The sequence below is a fragment of the Vigna angularis genome, chromosome 2, assembly GCF_016808095.1.
Source record: "Vigna angularis cultivar LongXiaoDou No.4 chromosome 2, ASM1680809v1, whole genome shotgun sequence".
Classification (NCBI taxonomy): Eukaryota; Viridiplantae; Streptophyta; class Magnoliopsida; order Fabales; family Fabaceae; genus Vigna; species Vigna angularis.
In genome coordinates, this window is record NC_068971.1 from 4763660 (window position 1) to 4791100 (window position 27441).

Consider the following 27441-nt stretch of genomic DNA (forward strand, 5'->3'; position numbering starts at 1 on the left):
CATATATCGTTAGCATCATTGATTAGTAGAGAGTCTTATAAATGACCAAGATGACACATGCAACAAAACAATACTCACATGCATGGGAAAACGTACAAACTAGAGAGAGAAAAATTAACTTACTATTTTTCAAAAACTAATCGGATATACTTAAAGACCTTGCCTTAATGATTACTTAGTCACTCTTTAGTCTTCAAACATATGAGCAAGAGCTTAAAAGGTTTAGAGAGATGGTAGAGAGTCCTTATAGAAAGAATTATAGAGATATACTTATTCTTTTAGATAACAAGACTCGTTAATTCAAATTTTGTTCGTATATTTGAACTTTCAATATTAAAATAATTTAATCACATTATTTAGAACATCCTATCACTTTTAATACTTTATTTTATAGGTTCTCATATTTTTCGTTTTGATATACTTTTTTTAATTTTATTATTTAAATAAAAGTTTTTTAAACTAAAATAATTATTTTATTAATTTTACTTTTTAATTAACTATTTTTAAAAAAAAAATTTGTATGAAAACTTAACTATTTTTTAATTATAAAACTACCTAAAAAACAAATAAAAAACTTTAATAAATTTATATATTATTTATATTTGTAATAAAATTATAAAAATTATTTTTTTCTTATCATAAAAAAATAAACAGATACTAATTAAACTAAATAAAAGTATATACTTATACAAAGAATTTTTATAAACTTTAAAATAAATATACATTTATTGTTTTTCTAATAATCGGGAATGTTCATGAAACCTATTTCATAGGGTATGTCTATTTTCTTCCTAAGCTTTCATAATTAGTTGGAGTAGTATTTCAAAACGATATTTGTGTTTGTAATAATTTATGTATTTAATATTATTACGCAGAGTTTAAGTAATCATTAAATATATTAAACCATTGCATATACTAAATGTAATATACAGTAAACTCTAGTAATATTATTAAATGTTAGTATATATATCATTAATTTTATTGAATATACATGACATATACATTATGGTTTTTTAATATACTAAAAGGAAATTAAGTATTAGAGTTCACAAATATTTTAAAATAACGAGATAGAGTATTTTAATGTTAAAATAATTTAATAATATAAATAGAATTTCATAAACACAATTAATTATCTAAAATATTTGTCACTTTTTTAAAACTCATTTTCTTCTTTCTCTTTAAGATTTGCTTAATTTGAAATGAAAATAAAATATATTACTTTGTGAATGTTATGTGTTATTCTTTTGATATTAGCTTACCTGAATGTATAATTTGTTTATTATTTTTGTTATATGATTTGAATAATCACTTGATAAATGTGAGCAGAGATGATCTAACAATGGAGCAAGGCCCAGGTGGAAAGAGTACATATATTTAGTTGTACTTAGTGTAGTTATTAATAAGTTTTTGGTTTATATAGTTGCGAAATGTTTTGTAAATTAGTAAATAGTTTTGATGGAATGTATATAAATTTGAATTATAATTATTTTAGATAACTGTATTAATATTATATATATATATATATAAATATATTTAGTTAACTCATCTAATCTAGTTTATTAAATGAATATGTGATTTCTTTAATAATGTTAAACTATTTTAATGAGAAGTTACACTTAACGTTACATGTTACAGTTAAAATTTTATATATATAAATATATATATATATATATATATATATATATATATATATATATAATTTTAACTGTAATAGGTAATAAACTCTAATTAATACATTTTAGTATATAATTGATTTTAATAAATATATATGTGACATGCATTAAAATGTCATTATTATTATTTAAAGTACTTTAGCATTTATATAATCATTAAATAGTAATAGACCATTGTACATATTAAAAGTGTAACCTATAATAAACTCTAATGATATTATTAAGTTTTAGCATATTATTAATTTTAATAAATATTTATGATACATACACTACAATATTATTATTATTTTCTAAATTTACTCTATGAAGCATACATTTTAAATTAGTAAAATTGAAACATAGTAATATATATAGTACATACTTAACGCGTGTTTATTTTTTTATGATAATAAAAACTAATAAAATTATTATTATTATTATTATTATAAAATTAAATATAAATATTTTTTTATAATTTTATTGTAAGTAGCTTTTATTTTTTTAGGTAATTTTCTAATTAAAAAATAATTAAGTTTAAAAAATAGTTAAATTTAAATAAACGATTATTTAAAAAATAATATTGATGAAATAATTATTTTAATTTAAAAAAATATATTTAAAGGATAAAATTAAAATACACTACCTAGAAACATAAACTTAATATATTTGAAAATTATAATGAATAAATGTTTTTAACATAAATTATATAATAATTTCAATTTGTTATAAGTAATTAATTTTAAAACAAATATATATATATATATATATATATATATATATATATATATATTATATTTAGGATAAAAATAATTATTGATATTTTTAATATTATAATAATAATTATTTTAAATAAAGCGTTTACTATATGTAAAATATTCAATAAAAGTTATCTCTTTGTTCGTTCCTTAATTATTATTTTACATTTGATTAAACATTAAAAATACTATGTTTGAATTAATATTGTTCATAAAATACGTTTATCTATGTAACTATTTAAATAAATTATTATATTTTATTACTATTTTCAGCCATAAACTCGTTTCAAAATATGATAATTAATATTATCGACCTTGACTAAAAACGCTTGCTATCTTAAAATAATATTTACAACGATCGTTTGAAGTAAACTATGAATCTATAAAAGTTTCATTAAGAATTTTCACTTTAAATAGAAAATAATCACTATATTAAGTTAATTAGTTTTGGCTAAAAATTGATTTTATAAAGGAAAAAAAATGGTGTCTATAATTTAATAGCATTAGATTAGATGTACCTTGAATAGGACAATGAATTCTAAAAACATATGAACATCAATTTGATGTAAAGTTATTTAAAAGAACTTTCCAGCAAGTGAGTTTTGCAATCATCAAGACTAGTCAAATAATTAGTTCCAACAACTTCAATTGTGACCATTTCTTCCCTTTATACAAGGAGAGTAGGAAGTTCTCATGAATTTCATGATCATTACAATTTTGAGAGATATGTTGTTTGTGTTTGATAATTAAAATACTGTATCAAAATTAATTTTAATAATTCACTCTTTTTTCCCAATGTTTATAATTTATTATTTTAAATTTGTTTCCATTTTTATTTTATTTATTTTTTCATTCTAAAGAGATAAAAGTAAGCATTTTTAAAGTTATATACATTTCGTAATTGAATTATAAATAATCGTTTTACTACGAATATCATAACATATCAATATATTTATTACACTTAACCTTTTAACTGTAATGTAATTTCAAATACAATTTTTTTCTTAAAAATGTATCCAAAAATTTTAAAAATATAAATTTCCATAGCTATTTCATTTTGTTTTTTAAAAAATTTATGACTCTATGAGAAATATTTAAAATCTAATCTATTTTTTTTAAGAGTAACAAAATAGAATTAAAAATAGGAAAACAATATAGTTATTTCTTTTTAAAATTATGTTAAATATTATTTTATTAAAACTTAAAGGAAATAACTATATTTAAAGAAAATGTAAGATATTCAAGAAAGATAAGTGCAATTTGATCTTAAAATTAACATTACATTAATTTCAAATATATTTTGGCTCAATTATTTATGGAAAGTTTTAATTTTTGCGTTTAGTGAATAGAAAAACATCACTGAAAGAAAAAAAAACTAATTAAACGAACACTTATTAAAAATGCCGATAAAAGAAACTCCATGTTAAAATAATAATGTAATTACATATGTGAAATTTCCTTATTCATTTAATTATTCCATCGTTGAACTTGTTTTGTGTTTTTGTTGCACGTCTATATGTTTATTTATTTGGATATAATTAATAATTACTATTGTTCTTACATACAGAGACTTTATTGACAGTATCTTCAAATTAAGTTTTGTAATATAGTTTTATATACGATATAGTATCTTTGAAATATTTTTTATTTTCAAAAAATTTAAGACAAGTGCGAATTATTATTTATTATTATTTTATTTTTATTATTATCATTACTTTTATTGATATTATTATTACTTTATTTTTTATTATTACAATTGTTTTATTATTGTTATTACTAATGTATAAAGGAGTAAATATTCCATAATAATGTATTTAAAATAATTCCATAAAGGAAAAAGAAAACGTTTTGAGATCAAACGGTGGAGTAGCCTTCAAGAGTTCAAGAAAATAAGTCTTGGAAAAAAAGCTGAAAATTAGGGTTTTGAGGTATTTATTTAATTGGCAAAAGACAGTGTTTGGGTTTCACAGACAGACAAAACACTCTGCGTTCTTCCTCCACAAAATTTCTCGAGATCCCCATTTTCTCCGAATCAAAGCCATGGCAAAGGGTCCCGGTCTCTACTCTGATATCGGCAAGAAGGCCAGGGGTACTTTCTTTCCTTCTCTCTCACTCTATGTCTTCTTGAATTCCGAATTCGGATTTGGGGGGGGCGAGAGATTCTTTTCCGACCGTCAAAAAATGATGATTTTTGATGAATCTTGTAATTGCTTTTGTTTGTTTTTTGTAGATCTGTTGTTCAAGGACTACCAGAGTAACCAGAAGTTCACCGTCACCACCTACTCGCCCACCGGAGTTGTGAGTGTCCTTTTATTTTTACTCCTTCAATTTTTGATGCACGGACACAATGCATGGAATGGGTATTCTTTTTGCTGTTGGGTTTGTTATTGGATGTTCTATTTAGCTAGCGGCTGGTTGGTTTTGTTGGAAGATTTATGTGTTCTATCTATATCTTGACAGCAAGAAATCTTTGTCATGAATTTCGTTTTTCAAAAAGGAAAGAAATGGGTTGTGTTCTGTTTTGGCCATTTTGTTTTTCATTCAACTGCATAGTGTTGAATTTTCTTAATGATAAAACAAACTGGGTTTTTTTTTGGCTGGAAGTATTTAGCAGCATTTTGGTTATAAGGTTTTTTTTTTTAAAAGAATGGAAGAATAGATAATCCAAACAAGCGTATCCTTTTATTTTAAAATGAAAACAATAGCTTGCTTGATTTGTTGTGATTTTTCACTTTAGTTGTTTTCTTAAGTTTCTTCTCTACCATTTTCATTTTCTTCATTTACTGATTGGATTGTAGTTTTGCATGAGCTTTTATTTTCGATGGCTGTTCCTATAGCACCGTGATGGAAATAATCTGGATGCACCGATTGGATTTTTGTAATTTAATGTAATATGCCATCAACAAAACGCAAATTTATGCTTTAACCACTTTTAGAATTTTATTAGATTTTCCTGATTTACTTCATTTTATGTAAACGTGTGGAGTTTGTATGTAATGTCAAGCTTGCGTATGCATGTCAACAGTGGGCGGAGTGACAATTTTTGCATCAAAAGTGGAGCAATGAACGTTTTTTGCCGTGCATAATTTGATTTTTTACTTTTCTTAGGGTTTTTATGAAAGTTTTCAGTGTAATGCTGCAAACCAGGGAACCAGCCTTCTTGATTGGCTTTTGATTTCATTCACACGACCCCTCTGTTTTTCACTGAACTAACCAACCCCATTGCACATCTACCATTTTTTTTCTTTAAGCTGCGGGCACTCTCTGTTTTGCACTTGTGATGCAGCTTTTAGCTGTTATCTCTCTGCTCTTCTCATCCAAGTCCATACTGACCGCTTGTTTACAAAAAAGAGATCACCATTTCCCTATTTTCTTTTTTGTATTTGACATCCCTTTTGTTTTATGGTGATTTATGTTGCCTACCCGTTGTTTTGGTTAATTGATAAAGGCAGGCTACTTTGGGATCTGGCATGTTGCCTTAAAATTTTGTGTGCCTTTGCTGCCTGCTTTGTTTTCTCTCATAATTTACTTTTGAATACTTCATACCATGTCTTAATATTCATCATGGAAGTTGATGCATTATGGTCGTGTATTCAATAAGGAAGTATGGACTGTCATGTATACCTTGCAATGTGGATACTTTAGATGAGGTGGATGGATGTTGATTCAAGTAGTATATCAGTTGCAGAAGCATACTTTAAACTGATCCTGTGAAGCACATCTGATAAAATTGTGATATTCACATTATGGCAGTTTCATTTTAACCACTGTTAGCGTTCTGATTTATTTTGTCTTCTGCTTCAGGCTATTACGTCATCAGGAACTAGGAAAGGTGAACTTTTTGTGGCTGATGTCAACACACAGTTGAAGAACAAAAACATCACTACTGATATCAAAGTTGATACAGATTCTAATGTAAGTTCAATATTCTTGTTTGGATATTTGTTGATTCTTTTCTCTTTTTAATTGATATCTGGTCTCCTGTGCTTCTGATTTATATACCATGTAGGGAATTATCAATCAAGTTTTGTGATTGGTATTACATGTTTGTTCTACTGCCCTTGGGGGGTGCGTTTCCAGAAAATTCAATTTGTTGTATATTATATTTTTAGGATATTGTGTGTAGTTTTTTTCCCATCAACAATTATTTTGTTCTTCATAGAACTCCTTTTCAAAATTGGATTAAAATCTTTCCTGTTCAACTTTTTCAATAATTTTAGTCCAACTGTTTTTTTACTACGCGCATACATTAATTTAAGGCAAAAGGTTAATCTTTCATGAACCATGTTGAATGGAAGTTCATGCTTTCATCTATTTATGACTTATATATTCTTGTATCCATTTTGCTAATGTTGGTTAATGTGTGCATTGCAGCTCTTCACAACTATCACTGTCAATGAACCTGCTCCTGGTCTTAAGGCTATCTTTAACTTCAAAGTTCCTGACCAGAGGTCTGGAAAGGTAAGATAGTCAAAGCATTTTTGCATAACAAGCTTTCAAAAACCTTAAACTCAAGCTGAAATTTTCATTGTCTTAATGTAACAGGTGGAACTTCAGTACTTGCATGACTATGCTGGAATAAGCACCAGTGTTGGGTTGACAGCGAACCCGATTGTTAACTTCTCTGGTGTTGTAGGAACCAATGTTCTTGCTCTTGGTGCTGATCTTTCTTTTGACACCAAAATTGGGGAGTTAACCAAATCCAATGCTGGACTGAGCTTCACTAAGGATGACTTGATTGCCTCGTTGACTCTGTAAGTAACAGTAGCTACTCAAAGTGTTAACAGTATGCATCTAGAAAAAATGCATTGTTTACTTTGTTTGGTTCAAGGCTCTAGGGTCGACTGGTGAACCTTTCGAGGTTCCCTTATAGATGCATTTTTTGTTATTTTCAGTTTTCTACTTCCCCTTTTCCCGAGTTCTGCCTGGTTGCATATGCTTGTCCAAACTATTCCTTAGGCCTGCCTGTGCTTGTATCATACTACTGATTTCGAATGAACTTTTTGGTGATGTGGTGAGTTCTTGTGTGCAGGAATGACAAAGGTGATGCTCTGAATGCTGCATATTATCATGTAGTTAACCCCTTGACCAACACTGCTGTTGGTGCTGAGGTCACTCATCGTTTCTCAACTAATGAGAACACTCTCACTCTTGGTACCCAACATGCATTGGATCCATTGACCACATTGAAGGCACGTGTTAACAACTTTGGTAAGACAAGTGCTCTCATCCAGCACGAGTGGCGTCCCAAATCATTCTTTACAATTTCTGGTGAGGTAGACACCAAGGCCATTGAAAAGAGTGCCAAGGTTGGATTGAGTTTGGTTCTCAAGCCCTAAGAATTTTTATCCATCCTGGCAAGAGCATTGAAATAGGTGTTAGGAAGCTTAGTCTGTCAGACAATCATTTTCTTTAAGTTGGTTCTCTTTTTGGGTAAGAAGTGTTCATGGTGTTTTCGTTGCATCTGAGCAATTCGACCTTGTAAAAATAAAATAGGTTTTCTATAAACCAACTGTGACTGCCCAAAGCTCAGCAAGCCTCTTTTGTTGCATGAGGATTGGTACTCTATCGAGGTTTTGACATGCGAAATTTTATATCTTCTGATTGATGGATATTTTTTGCAATCGTCCCTTGCATTTTCATATCCTCTTTATGAATATTTGGTTGGTTTTTCTTCCACTTGCTTTGTTGCATTTTTGCGTCTTTAGATAAAATACGTTGATGCTAGGGATAGATATTCCCCTTTATGCTTTATTCATGAATTCCTTTATAGACGTGAGATGTTTAAATTTTTGTTTTCAAATTATATTTTTCCTTAACTGAGTGCAAACTCATTAATTTATTTCGAAATATGGTTTTAATACTACTTTTGAGCCCTTGAAACTACAGCTCACGATTCTGCATGGTACAACCCATTTTTAACTTAATTTTTCTCTCTTAGAAAGATAAACAAATCGTGATCGAAGTTGTTGTGATGAGTGTCATTGAAAAGGAGATATCAAAATCTGTTGTGTTGTGTGTTGTAATAACGTTGCTTTCCAGCACCACGAACCCTCTCAAGGTTAATTTGTCGGAGAAGTTAGGAGTAAATGAGGTTTCCAAAACACAAATACTTATGCTACTCATCTCCATTGTAAAGAGATGGAAATAGCAATGACGTAAGACATGCCATAAAACGTTAAGCTTGATTTAATTTATTAATCGCTAAACAATTTACAAGTTGTAATACTTTTTCAGGCTCTTATGATTTTATAGACAATATTTTACTAAAAGAATGATAAACACGAGCTAATGGAACCAGATAACACTTTTCAAACTTATCTCATTTATCTGCTCAAAGGCAGCAACCCAATCAATGATCATTAATGCTATAATAACTTAAAGCACAATAAAAAAGGATGTAGCATTTTTATAACAGAATTTATGCACATTGAAGAGGAATCATTCTACTGTGTGTAGTAAGTACCATCAAAATCAGTTGATTGGATTCGTTCCCTTGTGCTGGTCAGCCTATAGAAGGCATCACTGCTTTATCAGCCATGGCATTACAGATGCAAACACATTATCCTAAAATTTTGATGAGGGCGAGGCCAAAACAATGTGTGTTTAGTGAAGATTTTCTTTTATAATGTAATGGTTTTTAAATGACTTTAAATTTCAATGATTTTTACATTTATAATTCATAGTAATACATGTCTCATGGATTTATGAATATATAGTTTATTTATCTTCAGTATTCAAATTCACCTTTTGTAACATTCCAAAAAAATATAGTTATAAACTATATTTTAAGAGTTCTTACATTTACAATAAAATAGAACAATAAAATAGATCAGTTATAGTTGTTAAATATAGTGAAAAACTATATTTAGATTAATCTCCCTTATGTAAAATACACACATAGGGTTCTCTATTTATAATAGAAGAAATATGGACTAAGCCCAAAATACAAATGAGAAATAATAACAAACTAACTAAAAGATAATATATCTAACACTCCCCCTCAAGCTGGAGCATACAAATTGTATGAACTAAGCTTGGAATAGATGAACTCAATGTTAAACTAGATGATTTGTCTTCAAGAGTGTGAGGCAAACATAGATGAACTAACAGCAGCTTGTGAAACTTCAACTTCAAAAGTGGATGAAGGAAAGCAGTGGTGGACAATGACAATCTGCAAGGACTGATTCCCAATCAATGATGGATGAGTGACGGGATCAACAGTGGTAGCTGAAAGCTAAGAGCTACAAAACTGCAGGGACTACACTAAATTCTCATCAATGATGGATGGGTGACGGGATCAACAGTAGTAGCTGAAATCTACAAAACTGCAGGGACTACACCCATATATATGTGACTTGACTTGCAGTGTCTTGGAAACGTACTCCCCCTCAGTGTGAACGGCGGAAATGTGGAATATCACAGTTGCTGGACCACTAAAACAAAACAAAATATTAAGCTATAATGCTGAAATAAAGGCAACAAAGATCCAAAGATATGTTGGAGGTCCAAAATTCTTTGCTGGACAACTCCCAAGTGGTGATACTTAGCCGTGTATCACAAGAAGATTGAGCTAACTCTAGCCCTTGCGTCTGTCTGAGGCGGTAGCGACTACAGCGGCGGTTGACGGCTATAAAACTGTAGGGACTAAATTGCCATCACTGACTGATGGGGCCTGTAGTGGCTGGAAGCGACAAAACTACAGGGATTGTCATCACTAATTGACGAGGTGATGGGGGCCTACAGTGGTTGGAAGCATACGGTGCCTGGACAGCGGCAAACGATGCGGGACAGCGACAAACGGCGCGGGACAGCGGCAAACGGCGCGGGACAGCGGCAAACGGCGCGGGACAGCGGCAAACGGCGCGGGACAGCGGCAAACAGCGCCGGACAGTGGCAAATGGTGCCTGTACAGCGGAAAAAGGTGCTGGAACGGCATCAACAGCTGAGACGAAGCACACAACGCAGAAAGGAAGGTCCGACAATGCGGAACGTGCGGCGAGATGAAGATGCTTTGAAGACAGACGAAGATGGCAGCAATGGCTGCTCTGGAAGGTCTGAACAGAGAGAGGGAGGTCCGGCGAGACAACCGGAAGCGTCGCGGTTTGATGCCAATGCTGGGAAGGCGGCGCGTGACAAGCACGCACCCGAGATCTAACGGAGAAGAAGCGGCGCGTGGCGGAGCGTGGGAAAGAGTCAGACGCCGGCACCGGTGGGGTTGGTCGTCGCGTGAAGAGGCGAACCAGATCCAATGGTCGCCGGACGGAACTGTGACGGTGGCCGGTGACAAGGCGGCGGCGGACTGGCCGGAAAGAAGCGCTGCGTGGCGGCGCGTGACTGAGATGTGGCTCTCGAAACCGGCGTGGTTGGCCGTCGCTCGAAGAGACGGTCCAGATCCGCAGGTCACCCGTCGAATCTGTGACGATGGCTGGCGGCGGCAGCGGCGGCGACGGTGGCCGGAGTTAGCAGTGACGGCAGCGGAAAGTGGCGGCGACAGTAGTGGCACACTGGGTCTGGACTGATGCTGACTGTGGCAGAGATTTAAGAAGAAAAATGGACTGCCCACTGAGATTTTAGGGGCTGCCGGCAGACAGCAGAGACCACCAGAAGAGGATCAGAGAACTTGCTTTGATACCATGTTGAATATAGTGAAAAACTATATTTAGATTAATCTCCCTTATGTAAAATACACACATAGGGTTCTCTATTTATAATAGAAGAAATATGGGCTAAGCCCAAAATACAAATGAGAAATAATAACAAACTAACTAAAAGATAATATATCTAACAATAGTAAATAAAGTTAACTTACATTTATCCTAAAATAATCATAAATTAAAACTTTACAGAAACCTACACTGATACAAACCATAAGAGCATACCGATCGGTAATACAAGAAGTGTGATGAGTCAATATTTTATTCACTTAACTTAGCTTATTGTGCTAGAATTAATCGGAAAATTGTGCTTAAATGTCAGGTATTTTTCCAGTTTTTCTTATTGTACTTAATTTGACCTGAAATTCTAATTGTAATTAATTTAAATTATCTAAGCTAATTATTTTGCAAGGAAAATTTCAGAATCACAGTTTAAGACATTTGAAGGTTAAAATAGAAACAGCAATTGGACCCAAAGAAAATGTTTATTCAATTCAAGAACTGCACTCATTTGTTTAGGAAGAGGAGGTTTTATTTTGAAGAAAGGATGTGCAGAATTTTTGTTTTGACCGTGCCTTTCTACTCCAGTCAAGCATTTCGTTTTGGACTCCATTTGTAAAACAAGCTCACGGATCCAATGCTCATTTGCTGAATTATCAAAGCTGGACACATGGCTTCCTTTTGTTGCTTTTATCAAAAGTTTATTGAAGAAATGTACACGGCGCACATCACCATTTGGTTTTGTTTTCTCGGCTTAAACATGTACACATGGCCACATATGGACAATTCTTTGGCAAGCATTAAACTGAAGAAAGTGGGAACCATCACACTCTTTCTTGGTATAAGTGGTTTCAAATTGGAAAAAAAGTAGCATTAAATCAATGGACACGTGAAAAGAGCAGGAGAAGAATTCACATCCCATTTAACAAATAAAGAAAGATGTTACTTTCACATCTTACCCCATCCACCAAAATTTAACAAGTGAAGATAAATGGAAAAAGGGGGTCACCACCTAGGATTTAAAGTTCACGGGTTTTTATTGTGAGAGGCAGCATGTTTGGTCACGGCTTGGTCTTGGAGAAAGAGCACCCACCATCTTTGAAGAAAGCAAACGGCACATATGGAAAAGGTGTATATTCACTTTGGCTTGTAGTGCAGATTTTTCACTGCTCTTCCACGAAGCTTTTGGTTTTGGACATTCAATAAAAAATAAAAAAAAGAAGCTCACGGTGGCAGCAGTAGCGTTGAGGGAGGAGAAACTCCAGCTTCCAGCAGCCACGTCTGAAGAAGAAGCACTCGGCATTGGAAAAAGAGGATGGCTGTCCAAGGTCCTCCACGGTCCAGCTTGGGAGAGCTCACGGCTAGAGCAACAAGCAACACCAACGTCCAAAGATGGTCCAGCATGCAGCCACCGCCAAATAAGAAGAGCCCTCGGCTGGGAAAGCCACCACATTCACGTTGATTCCAGAGAAGATGAGAGAAGGAAATGGTGAAGAGAATGAAGAAGGAAGTGAAGCTGCACGTGACCAAGCTCAAGGTGCGCTTCTAGAGAACACCATCCAGCTGAGTTGGAAGCAGCGTTCAACAAGCGTCCAGCAATGGGCAACACACACACGTTCATGTCTTCTTTCTTTGAGAGGATAAGCATGGAGACTAGAGTTGGAGCAGCCACCAATGTTAGCAAGCACTTGGAAGAATGAAGAAGAAGAGGCATGGAAGTCCACGGTGGCTGCTGGAAGTAAACTGGAAGAATGGAAAAGCTCACGGCAGCTTGGAGCTGGAGCAACTATGGTCTAGCAAGAAGAGAAGCAGTGTGCACGGGAGCAGAGGTTGCATGTCCAGCAATGAGGGTCCAACTTCATATTAATTAATTAATATTGAAGAAGGGCCCAGCATGATTTGTATTGTTGAGGGGATTGAATTATTTGGCTTAAGAGAATGAAGCAGACATCACAACACTAAATAGTGGAGGGCCCATGGTTTCATTTTGCATCATCCATTGAGCACAAAACGTCTGGGATTTTGCTTTAAAAGGGGTACCGTGAAGAGAAGAGGCAGCTCTCGGTAGTGTAGGAATCTCAGTTGTTCCAGTAGAGTAGGAGACGGCCTGGGAGAGACTCCCTCTTCCAGTAGCTTTAGGTCCTTGCTCATTTTCAGAAAAAAAGATGTAGAATTTAATTTCTGTATTGTGTTAGTTTGTTCATTTTATTTTTATCCGTCCAGGAATTTTAATTTAATGTTGAATGTTTAATAGATTTGATTTTCAAGGTGCTTTTGTTTTTACCGTCTATTTTATTTTACCGTTTACTGTTTTCTATGTCGTTAAATTTTGTCATAATATTTTACTCTTCATGTTATTTTCAGCGTCATTTTTACGATTTATTTTTACTGATGTTTTTGGGTAAATTTTAAACACTGCATAATTTTTCATTTTGTGATTTTACTATCTTTTACCGTTTGGTTTTATAGTCGTTAAAATTTATTTCAAACGTTATTTTTAATTTTGTGTTGTTTAATTTCCAGTTCACTTTAATTTTACCGCACAAATACAAAAATCACAAACCCCCCCTTCGTGTTAAATCTAAGACTGAACCCAAATTGGTCCTTGAGAGACGACCTAGGAGTCACATCCTAGCTATACTGCATATAATTTCGTGCAATAAAATTTGTATGACAGCGACAGTCATATCAAAGTGTATCAACCGGTCCTGCACTGAAAACAAAAACAAGCACAAGATCGAATGGTCTTACTCTTAACGGAAATCATCCTCTTCTGCTAGTGTCTGCTCAAGAGAACACTCCTCACCTTCTGCTCACACCCAAAGGGTGATCATTGCAATGACAAAGACAATCGAACGACAACATGACCAAACAGGAAAATAAGGGTAAGCTAGTGTAATTTAATTAACTATGTAAACATACAATTCATACAAACATATAATACAATCATACATCTACAGAAATCATACAAGCATGTTATAACCGACCACTTTTACTCTGACTGTCCGGACTGTATGAATATGTAGCTACGGCCGTTCTTACACTCGTGGAAAGGTAAACTGGAAACCTTATGAATACCATAGCTGGAAACTCAAGCCGCCACACAAGGTTAGCCCTTCATCCCTCACTCTAGTGTAATTTAATAAACTAGTGTAATTTAATTAACTATGTAAACATACAATTCATACAAACATATAATACAATCATACATCTACAGAAATCATACAAGCATGTTATAACCGACCACTTTTACTCTGATTGTCCGGACTGTATGAATATGTAGCTACGGCCGTTCTTACACTCGTGGAAAGGTAAACTGGAAACCTTATGAATACCATAGCTGGAAACCCAAGCCGCCACACAAGGTTAGCCCTTCATCCCTCACTCTAGTGTAATTTAATAAACTAGTGTAATTTAATTAACTATGTAAACATACAATTCATACAAACATATAATACAATCATACATCTACAGAAATCATACAAGCATGTTATAACCGACCACTTTTACTCTGACTGTCCGGACTGTATGAATATGTAGCTACGGCCGTTCTTACACTCGTGGAAAGGTAAACTGGAAACCTTATGAATACCATAGCTGGAAACCCAAGCCGCCACACAAGGTTAGCCCTTCATCCCTCACTCTAGTGTAATTTAATAAACTAGTGTAATTTAATTAACTATGTAAACATACAATTCATACAAACATATAATACAATCATACATCTACAGAAATCATACAAGCATGTTATAACCGACCACTTTTACTCTGACTGTCCGGACTGTATGAATATGTAGCTACGGCCGTTCTTACACTCGTGGAAAGGTAAACTGGAAACCTTATGAATACCATAGCTGGAAACCCAAGCCGCCACACAAGGTTAGCCCTTCATCCCTCACTCTAGTGTAATTTAATAAACTAGTGTAATTTAATTAACTATGTAAACATACAATTCATACAAACATATAATACAATCATACATCTACAGAAATCATACAAGCATGTTATAACCGACCACTTTTACTCTGACTGTCCGGACTGTATGAATATGTAGCTACGGCCGTTCTTACACTCGTGGAAAGGTAAACTGGAAACCTTATGAATACCATAGCTGGAAACCCAAGCCGCCACACAAGGTTAGCCCTTCATCCCTCACTCTAGTGTAATTTAATAAACTAGTGTAATTTAATTAACTATGTAAACATACAATTCATACAAACATATAATACAATCATACATCTACAGAAATCATACAAGCATGTTATAACCGACCACTTTTACTCTGACTGTCCGGACTGTATGAATATGTAGCTACGACCGTTCTTACACTCGTGGAAAGGTAAACTGGAAACCTTATGAATACCATAGCTGGAAACCCAAGCCGCCACACAAGGTTAGCCCTTCATCCCTCACTCTAGCTGGAAACCGCAAGCTACACATGAGTTTAGTCCGATAGCTGGAACCCCAAGCTATATGCAACCAAGCCTCCTGCTATTCTCACCACATGCGCTACCATTCTCTATTTGAGACTCGGTGACCATTAGAATGTCAGGATGAACGCCAACTTAGTCTGACCATATTCATACTTTCAGCCCATTGAAACCACCACTGAGAAATTCCTCCTTGGAATTCTCTTTCATATCACATTATAGATACCATACCTCATTACCAACATATTTCCTCATCCATAACACATTTAAATAACGTCAAACCGAACAGTAAAACAAACATCACCCTTGAGCACGATCGAACGGAAAGATCAACAAATCTTATGAACAAGATTGGACGGTAAAACCCTTCCCATATGTGAACATGACCGAACGGTCATTTAAAGAGCAAGACTCAAGCATGAGCCGAACACGAATTTAGGGTCGAACACTTGAACAACCAAATACTAAAGTTAAACCTGAGCACTTAAATCTTAGACCGAACCCTTATGAGTTAGAATGAATACTATTGCCTTAGACCGATCATTATTGGCTTAGGCCGAATACTATCAGCTTAGGCCGAACACTATGGACTTAGGCCGAACACTTAGAATTTAAATCGAACACCAATACAGACCGAGTGCTAGTACAAGACTGAGCACTACTGAGACCGAGTGCTAGTACAAGACTGAACACTATTAACCCCCGAGTACTAGTACAAAACCGAGCACTACTGAGCTTATATAAAATAAATAAATAGATTCGACCGCACAACTACGAAACACTTATTTATAACTGAGGATAAATATAGTATCTAAGATTTAAATTATATTGAGTACCTTAACTAGTCTGATTACCAAGTAGAAATAGAAAACTATACTTAGACCGAACGCTTATTTTCAAATATACTAATAGAAGATCGATCAGTCATTAACTAAAATTCTCCATAGAATGAGAATTCAGTTAAGACCGAACACACCAAGAGAAACCGAACAATCATGAATGACTCTAGGTGACAATTAATGAATTATGCACAAATACTGCATAATCATGATCAAGTTCCATTTCTACTTAGTTCACACCATTTATTAATCATCAACACATACAGACAAACATACAATAACATCGATAGTTCATATCAACCAAATAACTAAACAAAACATCATTCAAACATGCAATCATTCAAAACAGAGAATCATAATTAAATTACAAGCTTCCCTTACCTCTTTGACTGAACCAAAGAAAGACCTCTCACTGAAATGGCTATTCCACACGCACAATCACCGCCTACAAATCTTTGGATGGGTGAGAAAACAACATCCATCCAAACCAAAACTAAGAATTAGACTCAGAAGAGTAGTTGATGGACACATGCAAGCTAACACTACAAAAAAAATGGTATTTAAGGGAGGTTATTTTGCGGAGGTTATAAAAACCCTCCGCAAATTAATATGATTTAATTTGGTTCTATTGAATTGTGAAAGGCCTAATGATAGCGGAAGTTTTAAGTTCTTTTTAAAGAGGTTCATAACTAACCAAATTATAATACATTTTTCTTTTTATTTTTTTTCGTTTTTCAGTCTTTTTCTTCCAAAATTTTATCTTACTTTATTTTTTCTCCAAATTCCTAAACCTAAACTTAACTTCATCAAACACTTCCTTTTTCTCATGTATCATCTACACTCTTTGAGCCGTCTTCCCGTCACAGCCATTCTCGACCAGAAAAAGCGTAATGACGACCCACTGTAAAGTGCTGAGAAGGTGATCTTGTAGAGGAGCTTGATGTCGCCTATCATGAAGGTGGTGAGGAGTTCGGGGTCGACGTTGGACTAGACGAGGGAGTCGTAGACTTGGGAGACGCATATACAGTCAAAGGGGTTTTCAGTTCTATGTTTTCCATTTTTGATTCAAAACTCAAATCTTAAAACTCTTCCCCAAACCTCTCTTTTAGGTTTAGGTTTCATGTTTCAGAGGCTTTACCTTTCACTAGTATCCTCAAATTCGTGAAATCATAAAACCCTAATCGAAGATGAGACAGTTCTCAAACGCCTCTGCACTTATCGCGGCCACAACGGTATCGTTTGGTGTTGCAACGCCTTTCCATATTGATTTCACTTCCAATTCAACTTTTCAAAAATGTCTCTCACACTGATTGTTAATGGTGCAGGATATTCTGGTTAACTCATAACAGGGAGTGGGGATTATTGCTGCCTTGTATGTGTTTGATGAAATTCCTAGGTTAAGTGCAATACATTTTTGTTGCCCACCATCGTTCTTCTAATAAGAAAGGCGTTTTTATAGTGTAATTAGTGCTTTGTATGCAAATTTTGAACAATACTACACCATATTTTGGAAGTAGTGGTTGATGGGTCAGTAAGGGATGTATGGATCCCTCTTAAAAGAGTGCGTTCTGGAGAATTAAGACTTCGAATATCAATTAGAGTGGATGACCAAGAAGGACCGAAGGTGTGCTTATTCACTTTAAAATTAGTGATTCTTTCAACCATTTAGTCATTTTACTCACAACTTTTTTTCACTACTTGGATATTCATGCTAACAATTTTCAATGTACAGGGTTCGGGTTTTGGCTCAAGCAATGGTTGGATTGAACTTGTCCTGGGAAGGGATTGTTATTGTCTATCTCAAAGGCATAAGTGATCCATATGTGAGGGTACACTACGAAAACTTTAAGAAACAGACAAAGTTTGGAATACTCACAGGTTACTCTAGCTGCCTATATTGAACTTTTGTGCACTTTACTTAGTGCTGGAGTCCAGGCTAATGCAAAAGTAAGATTTATTTTTATGTTTAAAGTTGTAACAATGTTGAGTTTTTGCATCTTCTGTTGTATGAGTGGGAAAATAAGGCATATGAGTAAGGAAGAGTGTTTATTCATTGTAAAATGAGTTAAAAATAAAACAATGAAAATATCATCAAGATATAAAAGGTATGCATAGGAAATATTATTTATTTTTTCATAGAGGTTCCTCAAGTGGATCCCTTAGTAGAGGTTAGTGTTAAAACATCTCTCATGTTCCAGTTTACATTCTCTTGTTTATTTATTTATTTTTATCTTGATCATGGTATTAATTTTTAAACTTATCCACATAGGTATGCTTATCAGTCAAAATATGTTAAACTTTTTTCCGTTTCTTATGAATTTTGTGTATCATTTGTTTGCAGAGATACGGTCCAGTTATATCCACCATTCCTCAGCAGCTATCCAGATTTTAGTTTAAAATGATCACTAATTGAACGTAAATTTGAAGCTCACATGCTGATAAATCAAGGTGATAAAGAAGTGCCTTTTGTTCATGTCTGTTGCTTCTGCCCTCCTCAGGTTGCCAGTATTGATGTGGAAAGGGGCATTGGTTTTCGTTGCAAGTTTTTCTGGTGAAAGGCATTGAAGGGCAAAAAGTATGCATTTGAAATTCAAATATTGGTAGTTCATTTTCTTCTTTATAGTTTCCTTCACCTATTAAAGTCCAAGGGTCTGTTGTGATTTATTTTATTTTAATATTTTTCTTTTATCATTTCAGGAAGTTGTTGATACAAATGAGTTGGAGTTTTCTTTGAGTACAAGAGGATTATCTCATGCTAGGGGGTTTATGATGTGTTTTTAGGATATAATTATATTTAGTCTATTATGTATTTTTGACAATGTTAGAGTTTTTGGTCAATCTTGTAACTTTATTTAAATATTATGTATTTTTTTTGTATTTACATTGTAATTATTAATGAATGTATGTTATTTTAAATCATCAATGAAATTAATTTTGAATTATTTTTCAGTATTTTACAATTTTATATATTTTATTGATTTTTTTATTATTTCAGCAAGCTAGTGAATTGAATAGCATATAAAAAATATAGGTATTTTTTGTAATTAAATAGTTGAAAATAAAGGAGGTTAAAAACCCTCACAAAATAATAGTTAATAATAGAGGAGGTTTTTACCCTCCGCAGAAAAACCTCCGCAAATTGAATCCGATACCAGGGGTCGCAAAAAACCCCCGCAGATAGTTTGTGGCGACTCAAACTGCGGCGGTTTGAAAAACTCCCGGAATTTATTTTGCGGAGGGTGAAAACCTCCGCAAATCGAAAAAAAAACCTCCTCTAAATAACATTTTTTTTGTAGTGTAAACAGTGCTTGCATGTAACAGAAAATGTAGAACTTCAAAGGACAAAAGAATTTAACTTACCAATTCCAAAACAGTAACTTGATCGGTTTAAAAGAGAGAGCTTGACACCAAGAATACTTAGGTGTTTCCTGAATAATGATCGGAAGAAGAAAAAAGTAAGAGTTTATAGAGAGAAAGAAAAGAAGTTTAGAGAGAAGGAGGAGAAAACTAAAACTCAGAAACTTTTGGAGAAGAAGGTGCATGCATGAAATGACTCGAGATTTTTGAAAAAACTAATTATATCCTACCATCAAAATCCACTCAGTCCAATCCGATACACCCATCTAGATCCACTTTGCTGCTGAATTTAAGGTCCTGACCACCTTTGTAGGTAATTTATTAAAAAAAAGAGTTTTAACATATGAAATGTAAATGTATTATTAATTAAATATTTAATGTTATAAATTAAATTAATACTATTCAATATCCGTGTCTAAAATTTATATCAAGTTAAAGATAATATAAATGTAATCAAATATTTATCAATTATTTAAGGAATTCTCTTATGTATTTTTTAAAATATTCATTATGTGATATACATAAAATTTGTACCATTCTAAAATAATTATATTCATGGGTATCTCCATATACTAAAATAATTGTATTAATGGGTATTTGCATATAAAATTAATATTGGATAGTTGATAAGTATTTATTATCGTGAATATTTTAATATCTATTTATTAAATTTAATTTAATTAAAAATAAATGAAATTTATATTTAATTTAGTTTATATTTTATTTTATATATTTTTTTATAATTTTTATTTAAATTTTATTTTAAAAATTTATAAAATATATATATTTTTTAAATATTTGCAAACATCATGAATAATCACAGGGTTTTTTAAAATATGTGAGGATATATAACAGATAATAGATTTTTTTTTGTAACAGATATGCAATGCTCGTGTTTGATTCGATCTGCTGTTATTATTGATTGAACCTCTTGTCATTACTAATTGGATATTAGGTCTAAGTCTCATAGAAAATTATGATTTAGCTAACAAATCTTATAATTTTATAAGTCAAGGACTTCCAGCACCATATCAAATTTCTTGCTGCACCCATAAAAGCCTCTCGAAAATTATTTCGGTAATAGAAGTGGGATGACTGTCTACCGGAAATTTTTTTCCAAATTTGGTTTAATGTGTTCTGAAAAATGAATTCCGAAATGATAGGATGTTGAGATATGATACATGAAGTAATAGTCAGGAGACATTATAGCAGAAAATAAAAATATTTATATCATCTTTATATTTTATAGATATATGATTTGTATTGAAAGTCTCGTATCGACTAAAAATTAAACCAATTTAAAGTATATAAGTATATGTAAATCTCACCTTATAAATCTGTTTTGTGGAGTTAAGTTAGGTTTAAAATTCACTTCTTAACATGATATCAGAACTATGGTTAAAGTCTATCCTGTTAAAAATTCCACATTGACTAGAAATTAGGCCAATATGTAGAATTGAGTTAGATTTAAATTTCACTTTTAATAATTTGAAACTTAAATGTTTATAAATAGATAGAAAAGCAAAACAAGATTTAGGTGTTTGGGTTTTTTTGATTAAAAATACTATTTAATCTATTTTTTTTTTGGTTTAAAATCACATCTAGACTAGAACATATTTATTACTATTTTATTTATTTTTCCAAAAGTTATGACTAAAAATTGGAAAAATGAATACATTTATTGAAGATAAAAAGAAACATTAATATATTTTATGTGCACAAAATCCATTTTAATGTAGGGTAAATATTTTATTAAATTATACTTTGAATCATTGAAGTAGGAATCTATTATTGGATAAATATAATTACCAATGGCTATTTTTATAAGAAAATATAATCCTAGACAAATTTTTGAATAATAATGTTTACTCTTTGTTTGAAGTGTATTGAAAAGAAATATAGGAGAAAAATATAATTGCTGATGTGGTGAAGAAAGAAAGGAAAGTAATATTTATGTTAAATATTTTTATTGAGAATTTAAGAACTACCTACGATACAATAACAAAAGTGTATACACCTTTCCAATATAATATAATACAATCAAAATTCATCAAAAAAAATCCATATAATAAAAATACAAGTTATATATATATATATATATATATATATATATATATATATATATATATATATATATATATATATGTACGTATATGTTAATAATGATATACATTGTTACTTTTGCTAATGCGAGAAAGTAAGAAAAAACAAACCAACGTTATTATATTTTTTTTGTCTCTTTCGAACATAACAAAAAGTCAAGAAAAAGAAGCGTTGCTGAAGAGAATTTTAACAAGGGAATGAAATAACCTTCCGTGTAAGAAAAAAATTGAGACTTTGTAATAAACGTGTGAGACAGATAAAGTATTTTGAACCGATTTAATAAATGTGTTATTTTGAACCTTTATTTAAAAAATAGCTTACTATTTTAATATATTTAACTTCTCTTTTATTTAATTTGTACTTTTTATATTTCTATCTGTTTTCTATCACTTTTACCAATTCTTTTCTTTGTTTTTTATTCTTTTCTTCCACTAATTATACACCAAAAGAATAAAGGGCATTTATATATTTTTCTATTAAAAAATTAAGTGCAATCAACTCGGGATATATTTAGACGAACTTTTTCATAAATTTCTTTTTATAAAGTATGAAAAAAAAAAGCTTTTCTATAAATTAAAATTAATTTATATACAAATTAAAAATAGAACTTTACAAATTATACGGAAGAATTTCTAAAATTTAACTCATCAAGAAGTTATTTTCATTTTTATTTTTCTCTTTTTTAAAGTCGTTATTTTTCATCAAGAATTTCTACGCTTAAATTTATATTTATTATCGATCTGAAATTAGCGATTAATTTTTAACAGAATAACTTTCTTTTATGAAAAACTTTCCCAACCTGCTAGAAATAAGTGATCACATTACCTTAAAAACAATTGCATGTTTTTCTCAAGTGATAACATGGTATTAAATATTATGTTCCAAATGCTTGTAAATGATACACGTAGCATGCTTGATATAACAATTGCAAAACACAGAATCTGCATGAAAAAGCAACAATGTTCTTTCTCTGAACAACTCATTTAACACAGAATATAAGCAACATATGACAAAAGAAGAAAGTTGAGAACCTTTTAAGTGGTTGAAATTCCAAACTGTAGCATATTTAGTACAACACTTAATTACACTGATAAGTATTAACTGAAAGTATATTGACGAATTAGTATGTGAAAATCTCTATGAATAACATGAGTTAACACCACCATCCTGTTTTCTTTACAAAAATACATTCTGAAAGGCAGAAGAAAGCCTGTGAAATGGTAGAAAAAGTATAGCAACTTCACAGTAACAAATTATCCATGTGAAAACTGTATAGTTTTCTCTTCAAGTTTGGTCAATTCAGTCCCCACTAAACTTTGTAGTCCAGGAAACTGTATCATGGTCCCCACCATCCCCCACCTTATTTGAGACAATATAAGGTCAGAAAACTCTAATGATTCCTCAAATTTCAGAGCATTTTTAAAAACACAAACAGTTTCTGTTCAGCTGATAGCCTAACTTGAGGGAACTGAATGAATAGAAAAGCAAATCAAAGACACAACCATGATATCATTATCCATTTGGTTTTGGAGACTTGATATAATGATGATAAGGAGAACCATGAGGGCCTTTTGGACTTGACAAGGACCTTGCAGCTTGACCCTTCCTTGTTATTGTTAACTGTGCTTGCATACCATTTTTAGAAGTTGGCATGGACATGGTTCGATCCACTCGTGCAACTTGGAAATGATAAGTTGAGATGGCCATATCCTTGAGGTTTTGCAAATGCTTCAGAGCATGAACTACATCACTCATCATAGGTCTGGATTTTGGATCACGGCAAAGGCATTGAGCAGCCAGCTGTGCAGCCTTCTGTGCCCCTTTAACAGAGAAGTGACCTTCAAGGCGAGGATCAATGATCCGTAGTAACATCCTCCTGTCGCCAAGCACAGGCCTTGCCCACTCCACAAGATTGTGTTCCCCATTTGGTCTGTTCTTATCGATGGATCGCCGGCCGGTCAGCATTTCCAGCAGTACTACTCCAAAACTATAGACATCACTTTTTGATGTCAAGTGTCCTAATAGAATTCACAGTTAAGGTCAAGACTGAAACTGTGCAAGTGAAAAGCTATGCAATAGAGGGTATCAGTTAAAGTTTCCAAGTTATCATGGGAAAACATCATGAATTTTTCTTACATATTTTTTGTCATTATAACAGCTTGATTGGATAAAAAGGAAGCAGTTCAAAGGAATATTTATAATATGTGCAGAACAAGTAGAAAGTTTTAATGTCATCTGGTCACCTTTCCCTGCTTTTAAAGATGAAGCATGCATTTGGTTTTGATACGCATGATTAGTTGATGCCTAAACATTTTTCCAATGTCGATGTCAAGAACCATACTATTCCAAAAGCTTAAGCTGTTTGAAACTCAACAACATAAGTCCATTCTATAAGCAATTTGCAAATATTTCCCATCTATTATTTCAACACTTTACTAGCAAAAAAAAATCTAGCTTTTTTTCTGGGAAGAAAGAAGCTTATTTATGACAAGCTGGAGAACTTGTAATAAACTGATATTTAGCTTAAGAATAATTTTAGTTCAACAAAAGCAGTCGACTACATATTTCATTCCAGGAAAACAAAAAAAAAGACAGCTAGAGGCCAATATTATACACAGTCCCATATGTCATTAGCAATCTAGAGCCTAAATCATGCAGTGAAGTCTAAAATCAATGAACAACAAAAAATAGAAAGGGAAACTCACCAGTCATCACATACTCAGGAGCTGCATAACCATATGTTCCCATGACTCTTGTTGATATGTGTGTCTTTTCCCCTTCAGGACCATCTTTGGCGAGTCCAAAATCAGAGAGCTTTGCATTGTATTCCTAACAATAATTCGGCTTTTAGATTTTTATGTTGGATGTACATAGCAAATAATAAACAACTTCCTTTTCTGATCAATTCACATACCGCATCCAACAGAATATTAGATGTCTTAAAATCACGATATATTACAGGTCGCTGAGCTTCTTCATGGAGAAAAGAAAGACCTTTTGCAGCACCAAGTGCAATTTTCATTCTGATAGACCAAGGAAGAGGCAACGACCCTTCTGCACAAATCATGGTTGTTACCAGAAAACAATGAACTTCCTTATGCATAAAAAGAGCATACAAAAACCAGAAAGAATAATGTGCTATAGAAAGAGAATCTTTTGTTCTGGTTTACATTTTCTTTGAGCATAAACTCCTGTGTATTCACTATTAATCTAGGACTCCAAGAATTACTATTGAATCAAATAGTGTAAGAAAAAGAAGGCAGTACTTCAAATGGTTAATACAGAAATAATGTAAACTTTATTTAGTAGTTTTGATAATGTTGATTTAATTTGTGTGAAGAACATCCAAATTTGCTGCAGAAACAAGTGAAAACAGATTTAAACAAGCAGTAGCGAAGACATGATTAGAAACAAAACGAGTCCAATGCATACTTCTGAAGAGGTGGTTCTCCAAACTTCCACGGGGCATGCATTCATAAACCAACAATCTTTGGTCATCTTCAATACAGAAACCAACCAATTTGACCAGATTCGGATGGACGAGGTCACCAAGAATGTCTAACTCTGCCTGAGAAGGGAGAAAAAATAGGGAAAATGTTAACAAAGAGAATAGTAAGAGAAAAAGTCATAGAAGGAAAACATTGAGAAGAGTATATAAGTTTATACAAGCCACTCTTTGTGACCCTGAAGCCCATCATGGTTGAGAGTTTTCACAGCTACAGTAAGCCCGGTACCAGGTTTCACAGGTGCAGTACCATTTTCTTCGATCCAACCCTTGAAAACACATCCAAACCCTCCTTCACCAAGAAGACTCTCTGGTCTGAAATTCCTAGTGGCCAATTTAAGCTCATTGAATGTAAATTTTCTCAAACGAGAAGAAACCTTCAACTCCTCACTGAATTTTGGGGTGGAAGGGATACTTTCTGCATTACTGGTTGTTGTAGAGGACCCTGGAAGAGCATTTGTTTCCTTCTTTTTTTTCTCATATGCAGATGTTTTTTCCACTGCTTAAAAAATTCATAAATTAAATTATCACTTCTTCAGAATCTGACACCCTGATGTGCCCCCACACAGTGTGCAAGTTCATTACAGGATAATAACTTTGTACACTAACTAAATTCAAACGCAGGAACTGTGCTAAAACGATCATGCAATAATGGTTTTGTCCATGGCAATGAAAAAAACTACACTTTATATAAGTTTCAAATCATGATATATTTTTTTTGTTAAGATGAATCTGTGAATTTTGAAAAACCTTCGCTAAAATCTCACCCCACCATTACCATCCAAGAACCTCAAGTTGCTATTAAATTGTCAAAAGAATTAAGTAGATAAGTTCCTCAGCCTTACTTATGGACAAGATCAAACCGAGATACTGCTACTGTACTGTTTACAGAAAAATCATTCAATTTTTCAACGGTAATGCACACCATATAATTGTTTTGAAGCTCAATTGTTTGCAAGAAAATTAGGCAGCTCTTCAACTACATCCATGAGTTGAAGCACGTCAGACATAATATTACCTTAATCAACTCACAGAAGTCATATTGTTTCAAAAAAATCGGAGAGAAAAAAGAATGGATTCAGCCAAAGATAAAAATGATTTATTTTCACCCAAAAATAATGTCAAATTGAAATAATTTCCTGGAACTAAAGAACAGAAGCGTATGAACAAGGAAAGAAAATTACCACTGTTAGCACTAGTGCCACTTATGGAAGTATCAACCTTTGATCTTGAAGGTATACAGCTCCCAATGAAACAGAATTTAACACAGCACCCAATTTCCTTGTCTGCACCAGCCTTTTGCATCTTTACCTTTGACTTCCCCACATCCAAACTCCCTGCTTGAATTGCATTATTCCCAAACCCCATCTTCCACAAAGTCTTAGAAAGAGCTTTTCATGCTCAAAGTCCCCACAAGTTTCCGACTTTAGGATTCAAAAAGGAAAAACGGAAATAAAAAGCCTGTTCAAGCAAACCCACTTCCAATAATTGAAGACTCTGCAACCCATATGATGATCACGACCGTGATCACAGTCACAATCAACAGAACTAAAAGAAGAACATCACTGTAGTGAATCAGAACAAAAGGATCAACACAAGTACACAGATAAATGGGTAAAAAACAAACACACACAAAACCAGTTCTGAAAATCAGTCCAGAAGGGGTGTAGGTGGTGGAGGAGAGAGGCAATGGGAAACTGCATGTGAAAAAGAGAGTTTTTCAACAACGGGCCGGCCGGGTAGGCTTCAAATGTGAAAGTTGGCAGCCGGGCAGTGCGGGCAGGAGAGAGAAAGTGACAGCCATTTCTTTATGTTTTTGCTTTTTTGAGAAGAGCACTTCCTAGTTACAACTTACAATATCTACTTTCCTCTTATTTGTTTGACTTTATTTTTGCACTCTGAATTATTTCACACAAGATAATCTTCTTTTTCCCTAAGATTTATATATCAAATATCTCAATCATTAAATCAAAACCATAATCAAGTGTTACGCTTGTTAATAAATTAATACCCATTGTTGGTAGCTTATCTTCGTACACAACCTCTTATATATATATATATATATATATATATATATATATATATATATATATATATATATATATATATATATATATATATTATATTTTGTACACACACA

General features: G+C 32.8%; 2 protein-coding genes and 1 long non-coding RNA gene across 7 annotated transcripts; 2 read left to right on the forward strand and 1 right to left on the reverse strand.

Moving 5' to 3' along the window:
• The first annotated feature begins 4300 nt into the window (after window positions 1–4300).
• LOC108329516 (outer plastidial membrane protein porin) lies at window positions 4301–8034 on the forward strand. Its single transcript, XM_017563751.2, has 6 exons — window positions 4301–4499; window positions 4641–4708; window positions 6215–6325; window positions 6785–6871; window positions 6956–7164; window positions 7443–8034. The coding sequence occupies exons 1-6, from the start codon at window positions 4451–4453 to the stop codon at window positions 7747–7749; spliced, it is 831 nt and encodes a 276-aa protein (XP_017419240.1). The 5' UTR covers window positions 4301–4450; the 3' UTR covers window positions 7750–8034.
• An 8854-nt stretch (window positions 8035–16888) lies between these two features.
• LOC108329076 (uncharacterized) lies at window positions 16889–19278 on the forward strand. Of its 2 annotated transcripts, none has more exons than XR_001832189.2 (5): window positions 16889–17568; window positions 17662–17960; window positions 18069–18283; window positions 18678–18936; window positions 19034–19278. It is a non-coding gene; the product is annotated as an uncharacterized LOC108329076 (long non-coding RNA). The 2 variants fall into 2 exon arrangements; XR_001832188.2 differs by having other exon boundaries at window positions 16891–17568; window positions 18678–18911.
• Window positions 19279–22819: 3541 nt separating this feature from the next.
• LOC108329075 (serine/threonine-protein kinase PBL34) lies at window positions 22820–27113 on the reverse strand. 4 transcript variants are annotated; one of them, XM_052872806.1, is made up of 6 exons: window positions 26486–27113; window positions 25463–25803; window positions 25229–25364; window positions 24711–24847; window positions 24502–24625; window positions 22820–23814 (listed from the first exon to the last, which is right to left on the reverse strand). In XM_052872806.1, the coding sequence occupies exons 1-6, from the start codon at window positions 26667–26669 to the stop codon at window positions 23309–23311; spliced, it is 1428 nt and encodes a 475-aa protein (XP_052728766.1). In that variant the 5' UTR covers window positions 26670–27113; the 3' UTR covers window positions 22820–23308. The 4 variants fall into 4 exon arrangements, with proteins under 4 accessions (XP_052728766.1, XP_052728765.1, XP_017418566.1 ...); XM_052872805.1 differs by having other exon boundaries at window positions 24711–24850; window positions 26486–27112; XM_017563077.2 differs by having other exon boundaries at window positions 25463–25800; window positions 26486–27110.
• Between the last annotated feature and the right edge of the window lie 328 nt (window positions 27114–27441).